We start from the raw sequence: 20,040 nt of genomic DNA on the forward strand, positions 1-20,040 counted from the left end.
GAGACCACAAACATGGGAACACACACATATGCATGCATGAGACCACAAACATGGGAACACACACACACATACATGCATGTGACCACAAACATGAGAACACAAACATATGCATGTGACCACAAACATGAGGACACATGCATACCCATGCACACCACTTACACTTTGCGTGTACGTGTGCAATAAGTAAAGGGTCGGGCATGGCCCACAATAACTGTATTATTCCTGAGTAATGATTATTATGCTTCTCAACATGGAGAATTCCAATTCATCCTTTAAAGAAGTGATTCCCACAGAAGGCCCTCTTACTCCATCGCTACACTTACCTATTCCGGATTCTGTCTCCTTAGTAGCCTGAGTGACTCCAGGGCCAGGATCAAGTGTGATTTGCGGTTGAGCCCCTGGTCCCTGGTCCAGAGTGGGTGTCAGGAATGTTGGTTGGGTGAGTAGTGACAGCTGTGTCCTCTGCTATCCTCCAGCAAGCTCCGAGCCTCCCTGGCAGACCCGGGGCAGCTGAAGACCCTGACGGGGGACTGGTTCCAAGAAGCACGCTCCCAGCGGCATCATCATGCCCATTTTGGGTCTGACCTTGTCAGAGCTTCTATCCGAAGGAAGAAGAGCTCCAGGGGTAAGGGGAGACCCCAAGGCAGGGAGGGGGAGCTTTGAGAAACCAAGAGTAGATACTGAAAACGGGCAGGACTAGGATTTGGGTTCTAGTCCTGGCTGTCCCCATACTGAGTGTCCGAGTAGCCTTGCTCCTCTGAGGGCTATAGGAGATGGATGGGCATCTCCCGTGGGCCATGGCCAGTATGGGGCTTCTGGAGGATGGAGGGTCACAGAATTTCTCTCCTGAGCCCAGGGGACCAGGCTCTGGGAAGTGATGGTGAGGCAGAGGCTGCTGGGAAAGACACCACTGAAGAAGAGCCAGAGCCCAGGTGAGGAGGCAGCATGGAGAGGAGAGGGGACTGCCAGCTGCCCAGCCCTGAAAACCACGACTCCCTCCTTCTAGGGTCTCCATAGAGATGGCTGTTCCAGAGAGGTACAGTAAGACCCAAGTGAGTACCAGTGACTGGGTGAGCTCAAAGCAAGTACACGGTGGTTCCAAATTGGGGTCAATGTGCTAGGGAAGGAACCCCCATTACTGGGAGTCAGGGGACTTGGACAAGTCTCTTCTCTTCACCACCTTGATCAACCTGTGGCCTGGACCAAGCCTCTAAGGCAATTGTGAATCCAGCTAGTAAGAAAAAGGCTGGAGGTGGTGGCGTATGTCTTTAATCCCAGCCTCTGCCTCTGCCTCTGCCTCTGCCTCTGCCTCTGCCTCCTGAGTGCTGGGACTAAAGGCGTGCACCACCACTGCCTGGCCAAATAAATAAATCTTAAAAAAAATAATAAGGCTAAAGCTAAGGGTGGTGGTGGGGGTGACACACACCTTTAATCCCAGGTAGAGACAGGTGGATCTCTGTGAGTTCAAGGCTAGCCTGGTCTACAAAGAGTTCCAGAATCGGCTCCAAAGCTACAGAGATACCTCTCCCCCTCCAGAAAAGAAGAATAAGGCTGTAGCTCAGCTGGTAGAGGCTTGCCTAGCATGCATGAAGTCCTGTGTTTGACCCCTAGTACCACATAAACCAGACATGGTGGTGAATACCTGTGATCCTGACTCTCAGGAGGTAGAAACAGGAGGACCAGGAGTTCAAGGTCCTCCTCAACTATACATGAGACATGAAGCCAGTCTCATGTCTGGCTTCAAAAAGATTGGGGTTGGGATGAGGAGGGTGAGGCTGAGGCCAGGGACTCAGATGTTACAGCCCCTACCACATGAACCTACGAGTCAGGCTGGCACATCAGGAGGCACAGGCCTTGAGATGCCAGGGTGTGAAGTACAGGCCTGACTGGTCCTGCAACTGGTAGCCAGCCCTGCCCTGAGGGCAGCCCTACTCCAACACTGAAGTAAGCAGGCTGGAGTCTCTGACCTCTGACCCCAGCATAACCCTTGACCCCTTCCTCATGAACCCCCATCATGGTCTCTATCCTTTGCTTTCTTCAGGGACCTGATTTCCCCTCAGCCTATGTAGCCTCAGTGGCTTCAGGTCATGAGGATGAGCCCCAGGCCGGGGAAGGTGAGTAGGAGGGTGTGCTGAGGAGCAAAAGATGTTGAGGCGAGCACAGGCAGTTTTTTATGACCCCCACCCCCACGATTACCTTCCTCTTCTCCTACCCCCACCGAAATGGGCGACCCCAGGTCACCATGGAGCCTGAAGCTACCAGGTGACTAGAGGTGTGAACAAGTCCTCCCAGGTTTACTTAGGGACACACACAGCTGAGGGGCTCTCTCAGCAGCTTGTGCCCCACTCCAGACCCTGGCCCAGGGGGTGTGCAGGTGGCAGAGACCAACACAGCGCTGGATCCTGAGCAGAGGGCGGAGCAGGAGCCCGGGCCCTCGGCAGCCCAGGTAGGCGGTAGGCGGAGTAGCCAGTGGCTGTTCTCAACACCAGGAGCGGATTCCAGACCGAGAGTGGGCCTGCCCCGGGGATGGGAACCGTGGGTGACACCTGCACGGTCCAGGGAGGTCCAGAGAAGCAGGGGGTGCCCCTGTCACCTCTCCCTCTCCAGATCCAGGCGACCTCCGAGATCCAGGAGAATGGGGAAGAGGCCCCGGGGCTCGGCCCTTCCCTCGACCGCATGCTCAGCAGCAGCTCCTCTGTGTCCAGCCTCAACTCCTCCACGGTGAAGGACTAGGGAGGGGCTGGGCGGGGTGCGCAGGCAAGTCCCGCAGTGGGAAGCCTGCCTGGGACCCTGACCTCCTACCCCGCCCCGCCCCGCCCCGCCCGCAGCTGAGTGGCAGCCTGATGAGCCTGTCTGGGGAAGCTGAGGCTGGCACGGTACAGGTGCGAGGCTCCGTGCACTTCGCGCTGCGCTACGAGCCGGGCGCTGCAGAGCTGAGAGTCCAGGTGATCCAGTGCCAGGGGCTGGCCGCCGCCCGGCGTCGCCGCTCCGACCCGTGAGTGCCTACCCTACAGGTGGGCTGCAGCGGGGCTGGGGGCCTTGCCTTGGCCTTGGCCTCAGTTTCCTCCACTTCAAAATGGGTACGATGATGTTATTGGGAGGCCTGATAAATTGGATGCCTGTTAATTGATTAGCACCAGGCCTCCACGCCGGGTGTGTTCTGGATGGTGGTGGGGGATGTCCCCAAAATTGGACGAAGGCTCTGGAAGGGCCCCCCTCCTTACCTCCAGCCTTCATCTCTCTCGCCCAGCTACGTGAAAACCTACCTCCTCCCGGATAAGCAGAATAAGCGCAAGACATCGGTGAAGAAACGGAATCTGAACCCGATCTTCAACGAGACTCTGCGGGTAAGGCGACAAGGGTGTCCCCCCCCCCCGCAAAAGAACTGTGTGCTCTTTGCAGGGGAGTGAATGGCAGGGTCTGCCTGGTTAATGTTGCTGGTGGCTCTGGGCCTTGTTCTCTGAGGGAATGACAGGGCCGCCTCTGGTTAGTGCAATCCAAAGCCTGGCAATCTGCCTGGTTGGTGATAGTGAGACCCCAGTTAACCCAGAGTCATCCTGGAAAGGAACATAGCGAAACCAGCGCTAGTCAACAGGCACGCCACAGCCATGCCAGGGTCTCCAGTGTCTCCGCTGAAACTCACCTCCTGTCCCCAGCACTCTGTACAGCAGGCTGATCTCCCAGGCCGGGTGCTGAACCTGTCCGTGTGGCACCGGGAAAGTCTGGGTCGGAACATCTTTCTGGGAGAGGTCGAAGTACCCCTAGACACATGGAACTGGGACTCTGAGGCTACCTGGCTCCCCCTGCAGCCCCGGGTAAGGACTGGTATGCAGTCACAGACATCCCCCTTTACTCCACAGGCCACCAAGCACCTGCAGACTGTTCCACAGAGCCTCACTCAGCCTCATATTGGCTGTTACCATTAGGCAAGGCTTGCCAGCCAGGGTGTCCCTTCCTGGGGAGCATTGCCCATCCAGCTCCTCAGTGGAGGCCCTGTCCCCAACATCTTTCTCCTCCCAGCCACCATATCCCAACTGCCTCTGCAGACGCTACCCTGAGGCCTGTTTCACCGACAGGCCCACTCTCGGCCTTTTCAGGTCCCCCCGTCTCCAGATGAACTCCCCAGCCGAGGATTCCTCTCTCTGTCCCTCAAGTATGTCCCTGCTGGCTCAGAGGGTAAGCGACTGCCCTGTGAGAGCCAACCTGGACAGGCCCCTGGGAGGTGAGACCTGTTCCATGAGGTGGAGGCCTGAACTGGGGTGTCCCCACAGGAGGAGGACAGCCTCTGAGTGGGGAGCTTCACTTCTGGGTAAAGGAAGCTCAGAGCCTTGTGCCACTGCGGCCAGGATCGCTGGACACTTACATACAATGGTGAGAGGCAGTGTGAGATTCTTCCTTCTGCTCCCAACCTCTGACCAACATGTCCCTCCAACCATGATGGGTCAACCTGAGCAGGGGTGGAAGTGAGCAGCTGGGCAAAAGCGCTGGAGTTAGGAGCTGGGGCTGTGCGTCAGTTGGTGGGGAGCTTGCTTAGCATGCATGGGGTCCTGGGGTAGAACCCCACTAACTGCATGAGCTAGGAGTACACGCAGGGATCAGTTCAAGGTCATCCATGGCTGCACATGATATATAAACCCTGTCTTAAAATAAAAGTTTAGGCTCTGCATGGCGGCCACCAGCACTTGGGAGCCAGAGGCAGGGGCATCTCTATGAGTTCCATGCCAGCCTGGTTTGCAGAGCCAGTTCCAGGTCAGCCAAGACCACAGAATAAGACCCTGTCTTACAAAAAAAAAAAGAAAAAAAGAAAAGGTCAGGGGAATTGAGGAGCTGGGTCTTAGTTAGGGGTCTATTGCTGTGATGAAACACCATGAGCAAAAAGCAAGTTGGGGAGGAAAGGGTTTGTTTGGCTTCACTTCCATGTTGTAGTCCATCACTGAAGAAATCCAGGACATGGAAATCAAGCAGGGCAGGAACCTGGAGGCAGGAGCTAATACAGAGGCCATGGAGGGGAGCTGTTTACTGGCTTACTCCTCATGGCTTGCTCACCCTGCTCTCTCATAGAACCCAGGACCACCTGCCAGGGTGGCTCCGCCCAAATAGAATGGGCCCTCTCCCATCAATCAGTAACTAAGAAACTGCTCTGCAGGCTTGCTCATAGCTTGATCTTAAGGAAGCATTTTTTTTTTTCTTTTTTCTGTTTTGTTTTGTTTTTGAGACAGGGTTTTTCTGTATAACAGCTCTGGCTGTCCTGGAACTCAGTTTGTAGAACAGGCTGGCTTCAAACTCCTAGAGATCTACTTGCCTCTGGCTCCCAATTGCTGGGATTAAAGACGTGTGCTACCACCACCTGGCATGGAGGCATTTTTCCGAATTGGGATTCCCTCTCAGATGACTCTAGCCCAGCGGTTCTCAACCTGTGGGTCACAACCCCTTTGAGGGTCAAAATATCAGATATTTATATTTTGTTTCACAACAGTAGCAAAATTACAGCTATGAAGTAGCAATGAAGTAACTTTATGGTTGGGAGTCACCACAACACGAGGAACTGTATTAAAGGGTCACAGCATTAGGAAGGTTGAGAACCATGTTCTAGCCTGTGTCAGGCTGACATAAAATCAGCCAGTACAGCCCTCATTCTGTGGAGGCTGTACACCCACAGCTCTTGCTATGATGGAAAGGCCACAAGGGCCCCTTCTTGGAAATCTTGGAGGGATGAGCTATGTAGCTTGGCCCTGAGCTTGTGATTCAATGGCTGGTGATTGTAGTTGTCTTTCAACATGCTGGGGACTGAATGGCTTCCGATGGACACTAACCAAGTATTCTACCACTGAGCTACACCCTCAGCCCTGTGGTCTTCAAAGCTCGCTTTGAAGAAACTCTAAGCATTTCTGGGTGTTACCTCACCCTGGAGAAGGACAGAGGCGGCCACTCTGATTTTGGGTTCCTGTACAGGCTTTCTGTTACTATACATCAGAGTAACATTGTTAAATGGTTCCGACTTTGGAAACCAAGGGGGTGTGGAGCGGGCAGGGGATAATGAAGGCCATCGGGCCAGGAAATAGAATTGCATTTCAGACGCTTCTCTCTGGGATCCCATGAACAGTTACCAGTTTCAAGAGAGATGACTAAGAAAAAATAGGTGTAAATGTCCCAAAACAGAGAGGGCTGGTGACCTGGTCTCAGGCAGGGACTAGGGGAAGATGGACATATGAAAAGACAGGACATGGTGACTGGCTGGCTTAGCGAGGGAGTCTTCAAGGAGAGGGTCACTTAATAGCAGCCCTCATTTTTTAACCTGTCACAGCTCAGTGCTACCTGATGACAGTCGAGCCAGTCGCCAGCGTACAAGAGTGATTCGAAGAAGCCTCAGCCCCGTGTTCAACCACACCATGGTTTATGATGGCTTTGGGCCTGCCGACCTACGCCAAGCCTGTGCTGAGCTCTCCCTGTGGGACCACGGGACCCTGGCTAGTCGCCAGCTGGGGGGCACACGCCTCAGCCTTGGTACAGGTGAGCAGAGCAGGGCCCTGAGGGGAGCCAAGCGGGGAGGCATGGGCGCCATGGGTGGCCTTGAACACTTCCGTGTGTGTGTGTGTGTGTGTGTGTGTGTGTGTGTGTGTGTGTGTGTGTAACAGCCCTGGCTGTCCTGGAACTCATTTTGTAGGCCAGGTTGGCCTCGAACTCATAGATCTGCCTGCCTCTGCCTCTCAGGTACTGGGATTAAAGGCATACACCACCACACCTGGCTTTGTTTCCCTTTCTTAAACTGCCTTCAAAGAGCTGGGGTGATTGGGTATGGTGCATAATCTGGGACCAGAATGTTCTTTTAGGGACCTGAGATATCCAAGGTAACGGTACCCTCCACTTTGGTTCATCCATATCTAGGCAGCAGCTATGGCCTCCAAGTGCCCTGGATGGATTCCACACCTGAGGAGAAGCAGCTGTGGCAGACACTTCTAGAGCGGCCATGTGAGTGGGTGGATGGCCTTCTGCCCCTCAGAACCAACCTGGTCCCCAGGGCATAGCCCTGTCAAACCCCTTTGTGTACCCCCACACAAAGCACAGCCGTGGCTGGAGTCAATAAAGTCTGTTTACAGAGCTACTGCCTATTCAGCAGGGGATGAGGTCCTAGAGCTAAGGCACAAGCATGAAACAGCCCAGAAGTGAAAAAGGGTCAGTCAGACATGCAGACCGCAAGGGGCTGCTCCTTGGACACGCCCCACCCCCACGTACACACTTCTGAAGTTGCCAAGACAAACACGGTAGTGGGTGCTCTGTTTAATAGTCTTTGACTGTGTGCGGCATCCCTGGGTGTCTCCCTCCTTAGTGACACCCACTTCAGTTGGGCCCGGGTCCTGCAGTTGCTGCTGGGTGCTGGGACATGTGTGTCAGAAGGTCTCTGTGTCTTCTCTGTTCGTCCATCCATGGCTGTGACCTTTAATGCCATCATTCGGCTTCCCGGGGACCAGGGGTAACTGGTGTGGCTCTTGCTCGCTGTGCCAAGATGGCTCTCCAAATTCGGCATACCATCCCCCCCCTGGGGACATCAGGGATCAATGTAATTCATTCAGAAGAAGGCCTGTGCTCTCTCTCTCTTCAGGAACCACTATGCACAGGAGACCTTGGTTCCCCTGTGGTTTGCAGGGAGCAATCAAGGTAGGCTCACAGCTGTGAGAGTGAGTGTGTGTGTGTGTGTGTGTGTGTGTGTGTGTGTGTGTGTGTGTGAGCGTATTGCTACCAGGTGTGCATGTTTCACCCCTAGAAGGCCCAAGATGTACCTGATTTTGGTGTAGACAAGGTCATCTTGGGTGGCACAGGTGAGCAGGGTCTGAAGGGTGAAGCTATGGCTCAGGAGCTGGGAAAGATAGTTACAAAAAGATACAGCCAGAAACTCGGGTTCCTGCTTCTTCCTACTAAAATTCTCAGGCAGGTTACTTCCCCTTTATGGCCTCAGTTTCCCCGTCTGTATAATGAGAGGAGCATACTATGAGCTCTTCCAGTATGGTATGTCTTTGCAGCAGGGAAAAACCTTTGAAGAGCTGGAAGACTAACTGACGGCCACCTTTGGTTGGTGGGGGTCAGGGACAGCCAGCTCACACTTGCTCACCGCTCACCGTTTGGATAGTGGCTGGGTCTACACTCAGTTCCTGTAGCCATTGTACCAGGCTCTGGTCCTTTGAGAGAGTGGCTGTCAAAAAGTCAGGTGATGAGTCCAAAGGTGTCCTCTGCTAGAAGTGGCCTTGCACTAACCCAGTCAGGTCTGCTCACCTGCGGGCTCTGAAGCCCGGGCATACGTCCTGGCCTCTGCATGAAACCCATGTATGGCCTGGTGCATCAGGGTCTGGCACTCCCGTTCCTTCTCAGCCAGGACATCTCGAAGCCTGTGGGAGGGCAAAGTGGGGAGAATGGAATGACCTGCTTGTGAAGCCTGTGCAGCTTGTTCGGGTGATTTCAAGAGGTTTCACCTATCGGTCTCGGCTCGCAAGAGGCCCAGCTGCACGGTCAGCGGCGGAGGCCCCTGTTCCGACGGGAGCTGGCTCTGTAGCTGCTGGCTCTCCTGCGGTTTCTGCTGGGACTCTGCTTTACTGCACTCCTCTGACTTCGGTGGGACCGCTTTCTTCTCCACCTCTGCCAATTCCAGTGGGTTGAGCTCAAGGTGGGCACGACGCCCGTTTAGGACCCCAGACGGCCCGGGAGTTGGAAGGGGGTAGTGATCAAACAATACAAAACAGGGTCCTTCCCGACTTAAGAAACCCAGCCTCCGACCATCCAATTTTATGTCCGCCACGCCCCGAGGGCCACACCCACCATAGCCACACCCCCACCGGCCAGCTGTGGGGTCCCGACCCCGCCTACCCGCATCCAGCACTGCCAGAGCCGCCCGGACTGCGCGGCTGAGCAGCGAGTCCAGCACGAACATCCAGTGTGGGCGGATCTGGCGTCTGCGGAGGATCCGCTTCACCTGGGGAGGCAGGGAGGGCGCGGCTGAGATAGTTTGAACCTCAAACAGAGGTGGGGCTAGAGTTGCAAAGCCCTAGAAAGTCTACTGCAGAAAGGTGGGAGGACTTGGGGTCAAGGGCGGGACTGGGAAAGCAGGACTGGACAGACGTGCTTCTTCCCGGAAGTCATAGAATCCTGGAACATCAAGTCTTGGCAGGGAACTCACGTCCTGTTATTGCACAGCCCTGACTGCTAGGAAGCTTTTCTCACCGCTTCTGGAAATGCGAAGAGCGGCCCATTCAAAAGTGCAGGCCCCAGGGCCTGGGCCCGCAGCTGAGCTTGCAGGGCCCGCAGCTCTTGAGCCAGCTGCCGGCGGTTAGGAGTGTGGATTTGTGCCCCGAGGCAGCGAAGCAGCTGCTCCACATGATTCCTGCTGAGCCGAGAATCCTAAGAAGAGAGGGGGCGTCCGTGGGTGTTTCCATCCGCAGTCAACCTAGATGCTCGCTGGTGGGCCGTCAGTCCCTATTCCCCAGCCTGACCACCAGGGGGCGCTGGGGCGAGCCGCCCACCTGTTCCTGCTCCAGTAGATTCTCTGCCAGTGTGGGCAGCTCCTGTTCCAGCACCGCGGCCAGCATGGCCCGGCGCTTGCTCTCCTGATGCAGCAGACTCAACCCCGAACTCTCCTCGGGGGACGCGGGTTCCTCGGCGGCGGGCTCCTCAGGCACACTGGGCAAAATGAGGAGCATCGGATGGAGGGTGGGCAACGCCACGCAGCCATCTCTGCTGCAGGGTTTGAATCCTGGCTCGCTCTGTCTCTCTTTTTATTTTTATTTTATTTTTTTACTTTTATGCCTACTTCACGGGGATAATAGAAATCAAGCCCGACTGGGGGTAGGCAGAGTGAATACAGCGTGCCTCTGGGAGAGTGCAGGAGGCAATAGATGCTGTCCTTCTAAGTGGTCAGTGAGTTTGGGTTGCGGGGAGGCCTTTTCTGGGGGAAATGAATAATGGGAAGGCAAAACCAGATGAAGGGAACCCACTCCAGGGCCCTTGGCACTCACCGGAGCTGCCTGGTGTCCCCATAACTAAGGCAGCGCTTTGGGGGGCTGGGTGGGTGCTGGGAGGGTGCCTGGGGTCTTGGGAATGTCTGAGACTGGGTGGCTGAGTCAGCTGAAGGACTGGAACCAGCGGAAGGAGTGTCTGAGGGAGGAACCAGCCATCAATCTTCTCACCACCTCAGCACCTCTGCCCTCCATCCGTGTTCACACCCTCCACCCTCATGGCACCTGGGGGCTGGGGTGTATGACGAGGAGAGCTGGGGCTTCGGCTCCTCTTCCCTGGCTGCAGGAAGGGGTCACCCAGCAGCTCTTGGGCACTGGCTCGGAGGTGGGGGTCCGGTTCAAAGGTTCGGAGGAGGAAGGCTTGGGCCTCAGCTGACAGGGAACTGGGCACTGGTGGATGCACCTTGTACATGCCCACCTGTGGAGGTGGGGCAGTAGAGTAAACCCAACATTAGACTCGTTCAAAGCCCTGTCTGGCTCCACCTTCCCTCTACAGGCAACACCTCAAGAGAGACTCACCTGAAACATAGCAGCCTGCGGGCTCCCTAGTTCATGGAAGGGCGGTCGACCAGTGGCCATCTCAATCACAGTGCAGCCCAGAGACCAGATGTCAGCTGCCTTTCCATAGCCTCGTGGGCCCTGGTCAATGATTTCTGGGGCCATATACTGCAGAGTCCCTAGAGCATGAATAGAGACAACAATGGCAACCCAGGCTTCACTGTCTCCACCATGCTCTGGCCACCCGCACCCATGGTGAACCCATCATCTCAAGTAGTGGGTATCAGATCTTGTCTGGAGTGTCATCACCCACCTAGGCTCCATCACCTGCCTTCATCCTCCATTCTTTAGGCTGTATAGCAGCCAAAGACTCCATCAGCCAAAGGACAGTTCCGGCTTTCATGTGCCATTCTCCCTCCCCCCAACTCTACAACCCCTTTACCCCCACCCCAACACACACTGCCTTACAACCATTTTAGGTGCCAAATGCATTTTCATCAGTTCTCCAGCCCCGGAGTCTTGATTTTATCATCTCTCCCTGGAACTAGTCGCCTGTCCCCAGATTCCATTCACCATTAGATCTCTGTGCCCAGAAGAAACTCCATTCCCCAGAAGTCTCCAAGAGTTAGGCACCCACCCACATATTCCCCCACCCCGCCCCGTTACCTGTGAAAGTCTCTGTGCAAGGTGTGATTCCTGCCAGCCGCTTGGAGGTGCCAAAGTCAGAAATCTTAAGCAACCCACTGAAGGTGTTGATCAATACATTGTCCCCCTGATTGAAGTGGACACTGGGATTGGCCTCTGAGACGAATTAGACTCCCCACCATCCTGAGGCCCAAATTTCCTGGGGATTACATCCTGAGTCATCCTCTATTGTGTCCTCCCCCGGCCATCCCATGTATGTGCCCTTCTCGGAGCTGGTGTCTGCTCTGGCTTCAGAGATGACTTTTCCTCCTTTAAGAGACCTCTCTGATAGCTCCCCACACTTTGCAAAAGTGTGCTTTTCACTCCACACGGCCAGCGGCCAGCTTCAGTCTGGCACACACAGTGTCTCCCCACACCCAGGAAGCCAAGTGGACCAGCCACAGGACTCACCTTGATGTCGCGGTGCACGATGCGGTTCTCATGGAGATAGCTGAGTCCCTGCAGGATCTGACGTGTGTAGAAACTAATAGTACTCTCGTTGTCCTTTAGGGGTCCCCACACTGACCTAAGCAAGGAGGATAGGCTGCCTGGGCAGAGACAACCCAAGTTAAATTGATACCCACTTACTCCGCTCAAGCACACCCATTCCCATGACCCAGACTCCCATCACCAAAGCACTCCGTCGGCTAATTATAGCCGACACACACCCACGCTGGAGTTCATTTCCCCTTAGGGTTTACCACCCCTGTCTGGCTCCATTCCCATGCCCCACACCTCAGGCTTCACTCCCCTCCCACGCAGGCCCGGTACCTCCAGGCACTTCCTCCATGAAGATCTTGAGGTAGCCACCCTGGCTGGCAGAGCCCAGATAGCGCACTATATTCTTGTGGCGTAGTCGTTTGTGAAGAGCGATCTCTTCATGCAGGGGCTGGGAAAACCTGGGAGTGTAGAGGGGAGAGCAATGAGCAAGGCATGAGCAGAGATAATCCCCTACAGTCCTGTACCATGAGACCATGCTCCCAGAATCAACTTTCCACAGTTCTATCACCCAGCCCACAGGCCTCTTTTATCTGCCCTAAAGTAAGGGTCACCGTCCCCAGTCCAAACACCAACCAGCCATCTTTCCATGCCTACAACCGCTCAGTTCTCATGTCTCCCCCTGCCCCCCCTCCCCACACCTGACTTGCTCATGCCCACCCTCCAGAGCCCTGGGACCTGAGTGAACCGATGCACCCCACCTGCTATCCCGCTCGGGAATCTCCTTGATGGCGATTCGCACCCTCGTGTGCCTATCACGGCCGGCGTACACCACTCCATAAGTGCCTTTGCCTAGCACGAGCCGCTCACCCGTTTCCAAGTATTCATAATCAAACTGAGGGGCGCAGAGTAAGTACCCGGCTCAGCTGGGCTCTTCACTCTTCGCTCTCCTCCAGCCCCCAGTTCTACAGCCTCACCTCCAGCACCTCCCTTGCGCCCCCTGTCTCCTCCGTGGGTGCTGAGGAATCTGGATTCATCACCAAGACCTGAATTAGGCCACAGAACCTGAAGAAGGCAAACGAGCGGAAGCAGTGATGTGGATAGGAGCCCATCTGCCAGAAAGCCCCAGGCTGACCTCCTGCTTCCTTCCCGCCCCCCCCCCCGGTCCCCTGGGCATCCCAGTCCTAACTCCAAAAGGCTGAGCGCACCACTGGCATCGCTCTACGCTGGGGAAACACAACTGGACATCCTGGGCCGGAGGAAGTACGTAGAGGAAGCAGCAGCGCTGGTCCAGCTTGGAAGCACTAGAGAAGGAGAGAGGCCAGTGAACGCCAGGCTTGGCGGGGAGCGGGGGCGCTTGTGGGAAGGTTCATGTCTCTCACCTGATCCCACAGATGGAGGTCACAGGGAGGGTCCAGCTGGCAGACCCCTCCTGTGAGAAGAAAAGGTGTGTGGGTGGGGGTGTGTGTGGAGAGGGTAGGAGAAAGGAATGAGGGGACTCGAAGGGAGTTCACCTGAGGCTCCAGCAAGCTTAGGGTCACTGCGCTCACTGGGTCTGTCCCCTGAATGGTGAGCTTGGCAGGCAGCAGGACTTTGTTTATCTCCAGCACCAGGACCTTTAGGAAGCAGGGGAAGGGACTTGTCAGAGCTCCCATGGCTCTTCTCTGGGTCCCTGGCTTCCACTGGCCTCACCAGACACTGGTCCGCCCCAGGAGAGGCTGTCTTGAAAGGCTGGCAGGATTGCAGCAAGAAGTGGAGCCAGAAGTGAGCTCGCAGCAGGGGTCCCCCCGAGGGCTCTGGCGTGGGTCTGAAGTGCTGATACAGCAGGAAGGTTTCCATCACTGACACCAAGTACCTGAAAGCACACAGCCTTGGCCTCAACTCAGCCCAGGCTCCAGCTGATGCCACCCGCTGCATATAGTCAGAGCATGGGCATTGGGTACCGTGAGCAGTGGTATCAATGTTTTGGGGTCATGACTGGGGGGGGCCTAATGGCTATAGGTGCAGGGATGAAGAAGACCACATACCATATGGGGGCGTTGAGCTTGTACAGCTGCTCTGCAGCCAGTACCACCTGGATGGGGTCATTGGCAAGGATCTGGGCTCCCAGGTAGAATCCTACATCCCAGTAATACTGCATCTTCTCCACACAGCCTTTTCGGGCTAGCAGGCAGCCCAGCTTCATGCCTGAGGAAGGGGGGCAGGGGCTCCAGTGAGTGTAGGTGCAGGCATGGGTAAGGTGGGTCACACTGTAGCCTACAAGGACCAGAGTATGGACATGAATGGAGATATGGACCAAAAGGTAGGTGTGGCAAGATCTTGGGTAGGAAGGTCTTTAGCACAGGCAGATGTGGAATTCAGTGTGGGTTTGGGAAGAATGTGGGATTCAAAGGCTCCCGAGGCCTCCCGTGTGGTTCTGAGCACATCAGCCATAAAGCCAATGAGCAGTGCTTCTTGCTGCCCAGGGTTCTCTCCTTGCCTTCACCATAAGCCACCCTGGACCCTGTTCTGGATACAGTGGTCTAGCAGCAGGGTTTACCAATCAGCTGCAGCTCCTCAGAGTCTTCAAACTGCTGCCCAGCTGCAATGAGGAGTACTGCTGCATTGATGCCAGAGTGCAGGCTGGGCTCCACATCGAAAGCCTTGCGGTACCTGGAGTCAGGTTGGGCAGGGGATGCAGGGCTGGCTGGATGCCCACAGCCCCATCCCTCATCCCCCTAGCTAAGCCCTCTACCCACTCTCTGTGTGTATTACCAGTAATAGGCCTGCTCCAGGTGCCTGGCAGTTTGGAAGCCAGAGCTGAAGAACATGTCCTTGTAGACTCGGCCACACATGCAGTACAGATCTGGTGCCACGGGACATTCATGCTGCACCAGTGGCAACAACACAGCCAGGGCTTTCTCCCGGTCCCCAGGCCTGTTCCTCCTAAGGCAGTGGAAAATGGGCTCAAGATGTCTGATGGCTCTGACCTACCCAGTTCGGGGACCCCCCCCCCAGACCATAAACAGGAGGGACCCTTCTAGGGGCTTAGTATTCATAAGCCTCAAATGGCACTGATCCTGGCTAGCATTGATCTCCAGAGATAGGGACCCCAGGTGGAAGTGATTTCCAGTTGCAAATAACTGAAAGGAGAAAGGACCTTGAGCAGCTATGACCCTATCAAGGGGATGCCTCCTCTTCTGTCCCCACCATGGGGCATTCACCCAGACCAACAGGAGCCTCTTGACATTAGAGCCCACGTCAGCAAATCCCTGAGGAGCGGTGGTTCCAAATAGCAATGTTCTCGCTGGGCAGAGAACAGGCCTCAGAGACCCCACAATTCTGCCTCATGCCGTGCCCCGCCTCTCACCTGTTGAGGGCAAATGTGTAATGGAAGCAGACGTTGTGTTGCTCAGTCACATCATAGGTGGGCAAGGCCTGCAGTGTCTCCACCAGCTCAATGATGGCGGAGTAGTCCTGCAGGAGGGAACAGGCATCGACATGACGAGCCCTCAGCAAGGAGGAAAATCTTTTTTGTTGTTGTTTTTGAAGACAGGATTTCTCTGTGTAGCCCTGGATGTCCTGAAACTTGCTCTGTAGACCAGGCTGGCCTCAAACTCATAGAGATCTGTCTGTCTCTGTCCAGAGTGCTGGGATTAAAGGCGTGTGTAACTAACTACTCCTGGCAGAGGAAAATCTTTCGTCTGAGCCCGTCACATTCCTGATACTCTCCTCCCCATACTCTGAAGACTTTGCAGACCTCTCTCAAGCCAGGGAAATTCACAGACCATACCTCCCATGGGGAACCCACTGCACACCCCAAGATGGGCATTTCTAACCTCACGAATACCTTGGAAGGCAGTGACATCATCGTCCCTCAAAAATAAGGAAATGTAGGCTGAAGAAATGGCTCAGTAGAATTAAGACTGCTTGCTGCTCTTCCAGAGGACCAGAGTTCAGTACACACACACACACACACACAACACACACACACACACACACACACACAATTAAAAAATAAAAAAACAGCCAGGGAAATGGTGTGGCACACGCCTTTAGTCTCAGCTCTTCGGAGGCAGAGACAGGCAGATCTCTGTTGAGTTCAAGGCCAGCCTGGTCTATAGAGCGAGTTCCAGGACAGGCCCCAAAGCTACACAGAGAAACCCTGTCTCAAAACAATAATAACTAATAAAATACATCTTTAACAAAATAATAAAGCCAAGTACGGTGGCACATGCTTCATTCTAGTACTCAGGAGGCAGAAGCAGGTGGATATATAGGCCAGCATGATTTACATATCAAGTTCCATGCCAGCCAGGGATACACAGTCAGACTATGTTTTAAAAAATAATACTAAAACAAATAAGGAAATGGAGGCTCAGAAAGCTTTGGCAATTTACTTAAAGTCATCATCAAGGCTTAGCCAGAAGTTGAACTTGGATTTGTCTGGCAATAAATGCCTGTTATACAACGATCTCTCTCTTTCCTATTTAGGGTTTGACATAGGATCCCTGTAGCTCAGGGTGGTCTCAAATTTTCTTGTAAATAGGATGACCTCAAACTACTGCTCTACCATTTGAGTGCTGGAGTTATATCCTATGCCACCACGGCCTTGCAGGTTGCCACACACCTGTACATCTCGATATGACAGCAACAGATTCATGATGATATCAGGGGTCAACAGCTCTACACTGTCCAGCCTCCTCTGCAGACGAGCCAGCTCCTGCCTCAACTGCTGCCCACTGAACCGCTCTCGAGCCTGCCGGATATTCTGCCGAATGGTTTCCCGGAAATAGCCACTGATGCCCAAGGCCAGGGAAGGAAGGGTGAGAGAATAATAAGCTTGTCCCTCAGCCCTAGCCCACTTTACCCTCATCAGCCTCTTCCTGGTGCCCCCTCCTTGTGAGCCCCATTACCAAGAGTCTGTGGGTGTGGACTCCAACAGGCGGGCAAGCCGGCCCACCAGAGGAGTGAGCAGGGCCTCAGTGCCCGCCCCAGCCTGTACTAGCCCATCAGCTATGCCCCTCAGGAGGCCTGCATCACCACATAAGACCCGGCCAGTGGCTGTCACCACATAAGGGATCAGTGTGTAGCTGCCAACGCAATCCTGGTGGGAAGAAGGGAGCAATCAGTGGAGATCACTCACAGGTCAGCAGAGGGTTAGAGAATGACCAGCAGTTAGTACCGATGAAGGTAGGAATAGCAGCAAAGGGCCACACTTTACAAGAGGAGGTAACATGGAACACAGGGTCACACTGATGTCAGAGATAAATGAAGAGGCGGGGAGATTAGTGGAGGTCAGAGGTCACAACAAAGCAAGAATGGTACATTCTGCTCACCGAGTTCTTCTGGAAAACATCCTCCTGCAGGAGGCAGACAATCAGATGCTGGCATTCTAGGAAGGCCATACCCCAGCCCTACACCTGTCCCCACCACCCATCTGGCCACTTACACGCAGGGCTTGCAGGTCAGGAAGCTCCGCTTGGGAACAGAGGAGCACATTGTTGGTCATGCTGAAGCTCTCCCGCACTCCGAGGTGGTAGAATAAAGAGGGTTGTGCCAGGGAGTTGCTCACCTCCAACACTACCACATCTGTGGACAGAGGTGTAGGCCCGAGTGTTGATGCACAGCCCCAGGGGAAGGAGCCTCTTCAATTGCCTTGCCCGCACCTCCTGCCAGGTTCGGTTCTGCTCTAGGGAGCTTCCCAGGGCTTTCACAATACTTGTATTTCTGGTGTTACAGAAGATGCCCAAGGACTCTCATCCCATGGAGAGCCTGGAAGCCCAGGAGGCATATGAGGGTGCTCCAGCTAGGCAGTTCCAGGTTATGTAGGACACGGGAACTTTGCAAGCAGAAGTCCCATTCTCTGGCTCCTCAACTAGTCTCTGTCTGTCTGTCTGTCTGTCTGTCTGTCTGTGGTTTATTTCATTTGCATGTATATGTGTGAGTCAGTGTGAATGTATGATAGAAGAAGAGGGCATTGGATCCTCTGGAGATGAAGTTACAGGTGTTATGAGCCACCCCACTTGTGCACTAGGGACCCCATGCCTTCCGGAAGAGCTTGTGCTCTTAACTGAAGAGCCATCTCTCCAGCCTTGAAGCCAGGGTATGTGAAGACAATACTGTGTTTTTATGTGTGTTCGTGTAGCTTACTGAATCCAGCCATCTTTAACTGACAATGTTTATAAGGGAGGGACTGTAGGAGTCAACACGGATGAGCCCATGACTGTATCTGTGGTCTGCTCCGGCCAGGCTTCATTTTAAAACTGCAATTTCACAGATGTCCAGGAAACACGGTTCCCTGGATCCGGGATTAACAAATAGGGATGGGCTGAAGCATCGGGTAGGTAGGAAAGAGAGGAATAGCCTTCTTTTGACCTCACCTGTAGCCGCCCTGTCCTTTCCCCAGAACCATCACTGCCCGGCCCAAGTCTCCAAAGACAATCACACTCTCACTCAATCCAGCCCCGACAGGTTGTCTCAGAGCTTCCTTTCCCGCCTCTTTAGCTGGATTCTTGGATGGAATAATGCTGGGACTTCACAACCTCAACCTTGTAGAGAGGGCCCCTTGTCCTAGGCCAAGCACCCTCTCAGGAGTCACTTAAGAGAACCACGTGAGATCATCCTGAAAACGCGCTCTCCCGCCCACACAGCGAACCACAGCTCTGCCCTCCGTCAGCCCCGCCCCTAGAGCTCGCCTGCCCCGCCCCACCTGCTAGGCACCACGCTCACCATAGAATACTTAAACTCCCGCCAAGGAGGAGCCTGGCCTGGACCCCCGAGCCCCGCCACATCCATAATCCATTAGTTTCCCCTGTTGTCACAGCCCCGTCTCAAGTCCTGCTTTAGCTTACCGTAGACGCCGTAGATCTGATACCCACGCCCACCCCATCGGGGGTCGCTGAGCTCCGCCTCTTGCCCCGCCCAATCCCAAGCCCCGCCCCCAGGGGCTCACCCGCGTTGTAGAAGGAGTCGAGCGCCGCGGTGTCACCTAGAGCCAGCGTCGCGAAGGGCAGGCTGCGCAGCTGCGGGGGTGGCCGCGTGCCCTGGAGCTGAGCGCAGGCCTCGCGCAGGCATCGCAGCGGCAGCGGCTCTGCCTCGGTTCCCGCGCCGGCCTCCACGCCGGGCCCGGGCTCCCGGGTCAGCACGTAGACCACACTGAGCGGCCGGCTCCGCGCGCAGCCCCGACCCGCGACCGCGGGGGACGAGCGGCCCCGGCTCAGCGCCTCCGCCAGAGGGTCCTGCCAGCAGCTGCCCGCGCGTTCTAGAACCCCGGCCCCGGGACACGGCCCCGCCATGCGAGGGCGCTCGGGCGCCGGGCGCCGGGCGCGGGGGACCCGGGACAGGGCACGAGGCTGGGGATGTGGATCCAGCCGGGATCCGGAGATGAGCTGGACGTCCTGTTCCGGAAATCTGAAATCCAGAGAGAAATCTTTGCTGGAACTTTCACGGTCCTTTCAGATCTGCAATACAGGACTGAGTTCTGGGAATCTGGGGTACCCAGTAATCCTCAGCTCACAGGTCACGCAGGATCCTGGGAATTCTCCCGGCAGTGTGCGACACCCAGACTTCTCAAGGGAGTGCTGGCAGTCACTGTTCTGCCCTCACATGTAGGCTGGGCCCAGCCCTTTCCCGACTGGGAAAGCTCCACCCTCGGCCCTGGGGCAATGAGGCTCCCCAGCGACTCTCCCTCCCTCCTCTCCCGCTAGAACCTCTGACACTGTCCACTTCCGGAACAGCCTGTGCCCCTATTCGGGCCAAACACTGTGGAGTGCTCCCTGCAGGCGCTCCTAAGATGTGGGACCTGGCCAGGGGGAGGGAACAAGAGGGACCCCGCCCTGCAGGGATCTGTTGAATGAATGGATCTCGGAACACCGCGGGGGTGGGGGGCAAACACTGTGACTAGTAGGTGTGCCATGTAATGTTCATGCTGGTAGGTAGGGGGTTGACGTCCTGAACTTTGACAGGCTGCTTTCCCCAGAGCCTCACTTGGTGAGAAGCCATGCCTACCCCAAACTTGACCACTTCCACTGTAAACTTCCTAGCTACTCTTTGAAGATCCATCTTTGGGGGTTACAAGAGCATCTCTGCTTCAAATTCACCAAGAACCTTTAACTTCCTAGTATGAATAAGTGACCAAGGAATGAGTTGGTATAAACCTTCCTGGACCCTGAACTTAGGAACTGGGAACTTTGAGAATCTGAGGTTGCATCCAAATTTAGGACTAAGTGTCAGATTCTTAGAACCATGTTGCTGCCATCATTTTTTATGGTGATATTTGGGGCTGGAGAGAGCTGTTCAAAGCATCCAGTTGCTCTTTCAGAGAACTCTAGTTTGGTCCCCAGCACCCACAAGGTGGCTCACAACCTTATCTGTAACTGTAGTTCCAGGGGATCCCATGCCCTCTCCTGACCTGAACAGGCACTGTACACACACACCC

General features: G+C 55.1%; 2 protein-coding genes across 6 annotated transcripts in view; one reads left to right on the top strand and one right to left on the bottom strand.

The window, feature by feature from the left end:
• Sytl1 (synaptotagmin like 1) overlaps positions 1-7,092 on the top strand; it is an 8,992-nt gene extending 1,900 nt beyond the window's left edge. Inside the window, exons 2-14 of the mRNA XM_035439544.1 lie at positions 477-625; positions 857-932; positions 1,007-1,052; positions 2,042-2,114; positions 2,352-2,446; positions 2,608-2,721; positions 2,829-2,995; positions 3,251-3,347; positions 3,657-3,815; positions 4,098-4,176; positions 4,272-4,371; positions 6,305-6,510; positions 6,886-7,092. Coding sequence (XP_035295435.1) covers positions 477-625; positions 857-932; positions 1,007-1,052; positions 2,042-2,114; positions 2,352-2,446; positions 2,608-2,721; positions 2,829-2,995; positions 3,251-3,347; positions 3,657-3,815; positions 4,098-4,176; positions 4,272-4,371; positions 6,305-6,510; positions 6,886-7,025 — 1,501 coding nt within the window. The 3' untranslated portion in view covers positions 7,026-7,092. The remainder of the gene's footprint in view (positions 1-476; positions 626-856; positions 933-1,006; positions 1,053-2,041; positions 2,115-2,351; positions 2,447-2,607; positions 2,722-2,828; positions 2,996-3,250; positions 3,348-3,656; positions 3,816-4,097; positions 4,177-4,271; positions 4,372-6,304; positions 6,511-6,885) is intronic.
• A 170-nt stretch (positions 7,093-7,262) lies between these two features.
• Map3k6 (mitogen-activated protein kinase kinase kinase 6) lies at positions 7,263-19,281 on the bottom strand. 5 transcript variants are annotated; one of them, XM_027399558.2, is made up of 30 exons: positions 19,120-19,281; positions 18,556-19,013; positions 17,053-17,192; positions 16,940-16,963; positions 16,517-16,707; positions 16,231-16,399; positions 14,971-15,077; positions 14,376-14,546; positions 14,161-14,273; positions 13,649-13,808; positions 13,314-13,476; positions 13,136-13,237; positions 13,004-13,053; positions 12,830-12,925; positions 12,599-12,686; positions 12,383-12,516; positions 11,955-12,082; positions 11,595-11,731; positions 11,166-11,271; positions 10,521-10,678; positions 10,227-10,419; positions 10,002-10,140; positions 9,510-9,666; positions 9,211-9,387; positions 8,857-8,962; positions 8,466-8,628; positions 8,269-8,381; positions 8,115-8,188; positions 7,779-7,855; positions 7,263-7,537 (listed from the first exon to the last, which is right to left on the bottom strand). In XM_027399558.2, exons 2-30 carry the CDS (start codon positions 18,896-18,898, stop codon positions 7,447-7,449), a joined length of 3,870 nt encoding a protein of 1,289 aa, XP_027255359.1. In that variant the 5' UTR covers positions 18,899-19,013; positions 19,120-19,281; the 3' UTR covers positions 7,263-7,446. The 5 variants fall into 5 exon arrangements, with proteins under 5 accessions (XP_027255359.1, XP_027255360.1, XP_027255361.1 ...); XM_027399559.2 differs by having other exon boundaries at positions 19,101-19,276; XM_027399560.2 differs by having other exon boundaries at positions 18,556-19,037; positions 19,120-19,274.
• Between the last annotated feature and the right edge of the window lie 759 nt (positions 19,282-20,040).

The sequence above is a fragment of the Cricetulus griseus genome, chromosome 2 (assembly GCF_003668045.3).
Source record: "Cricetulus griseus strain 17A/GY chromosome 2, alternate assembly CriGri-PICRH-1.0, whole genome shotgun sequence".
Classification (NCBI taxonomy): Eukaryota; Metazoa; Chordata; class Mammalia; order Rodentia; family Cricetidae; genus Cricetulus; species Cricetulus griseus.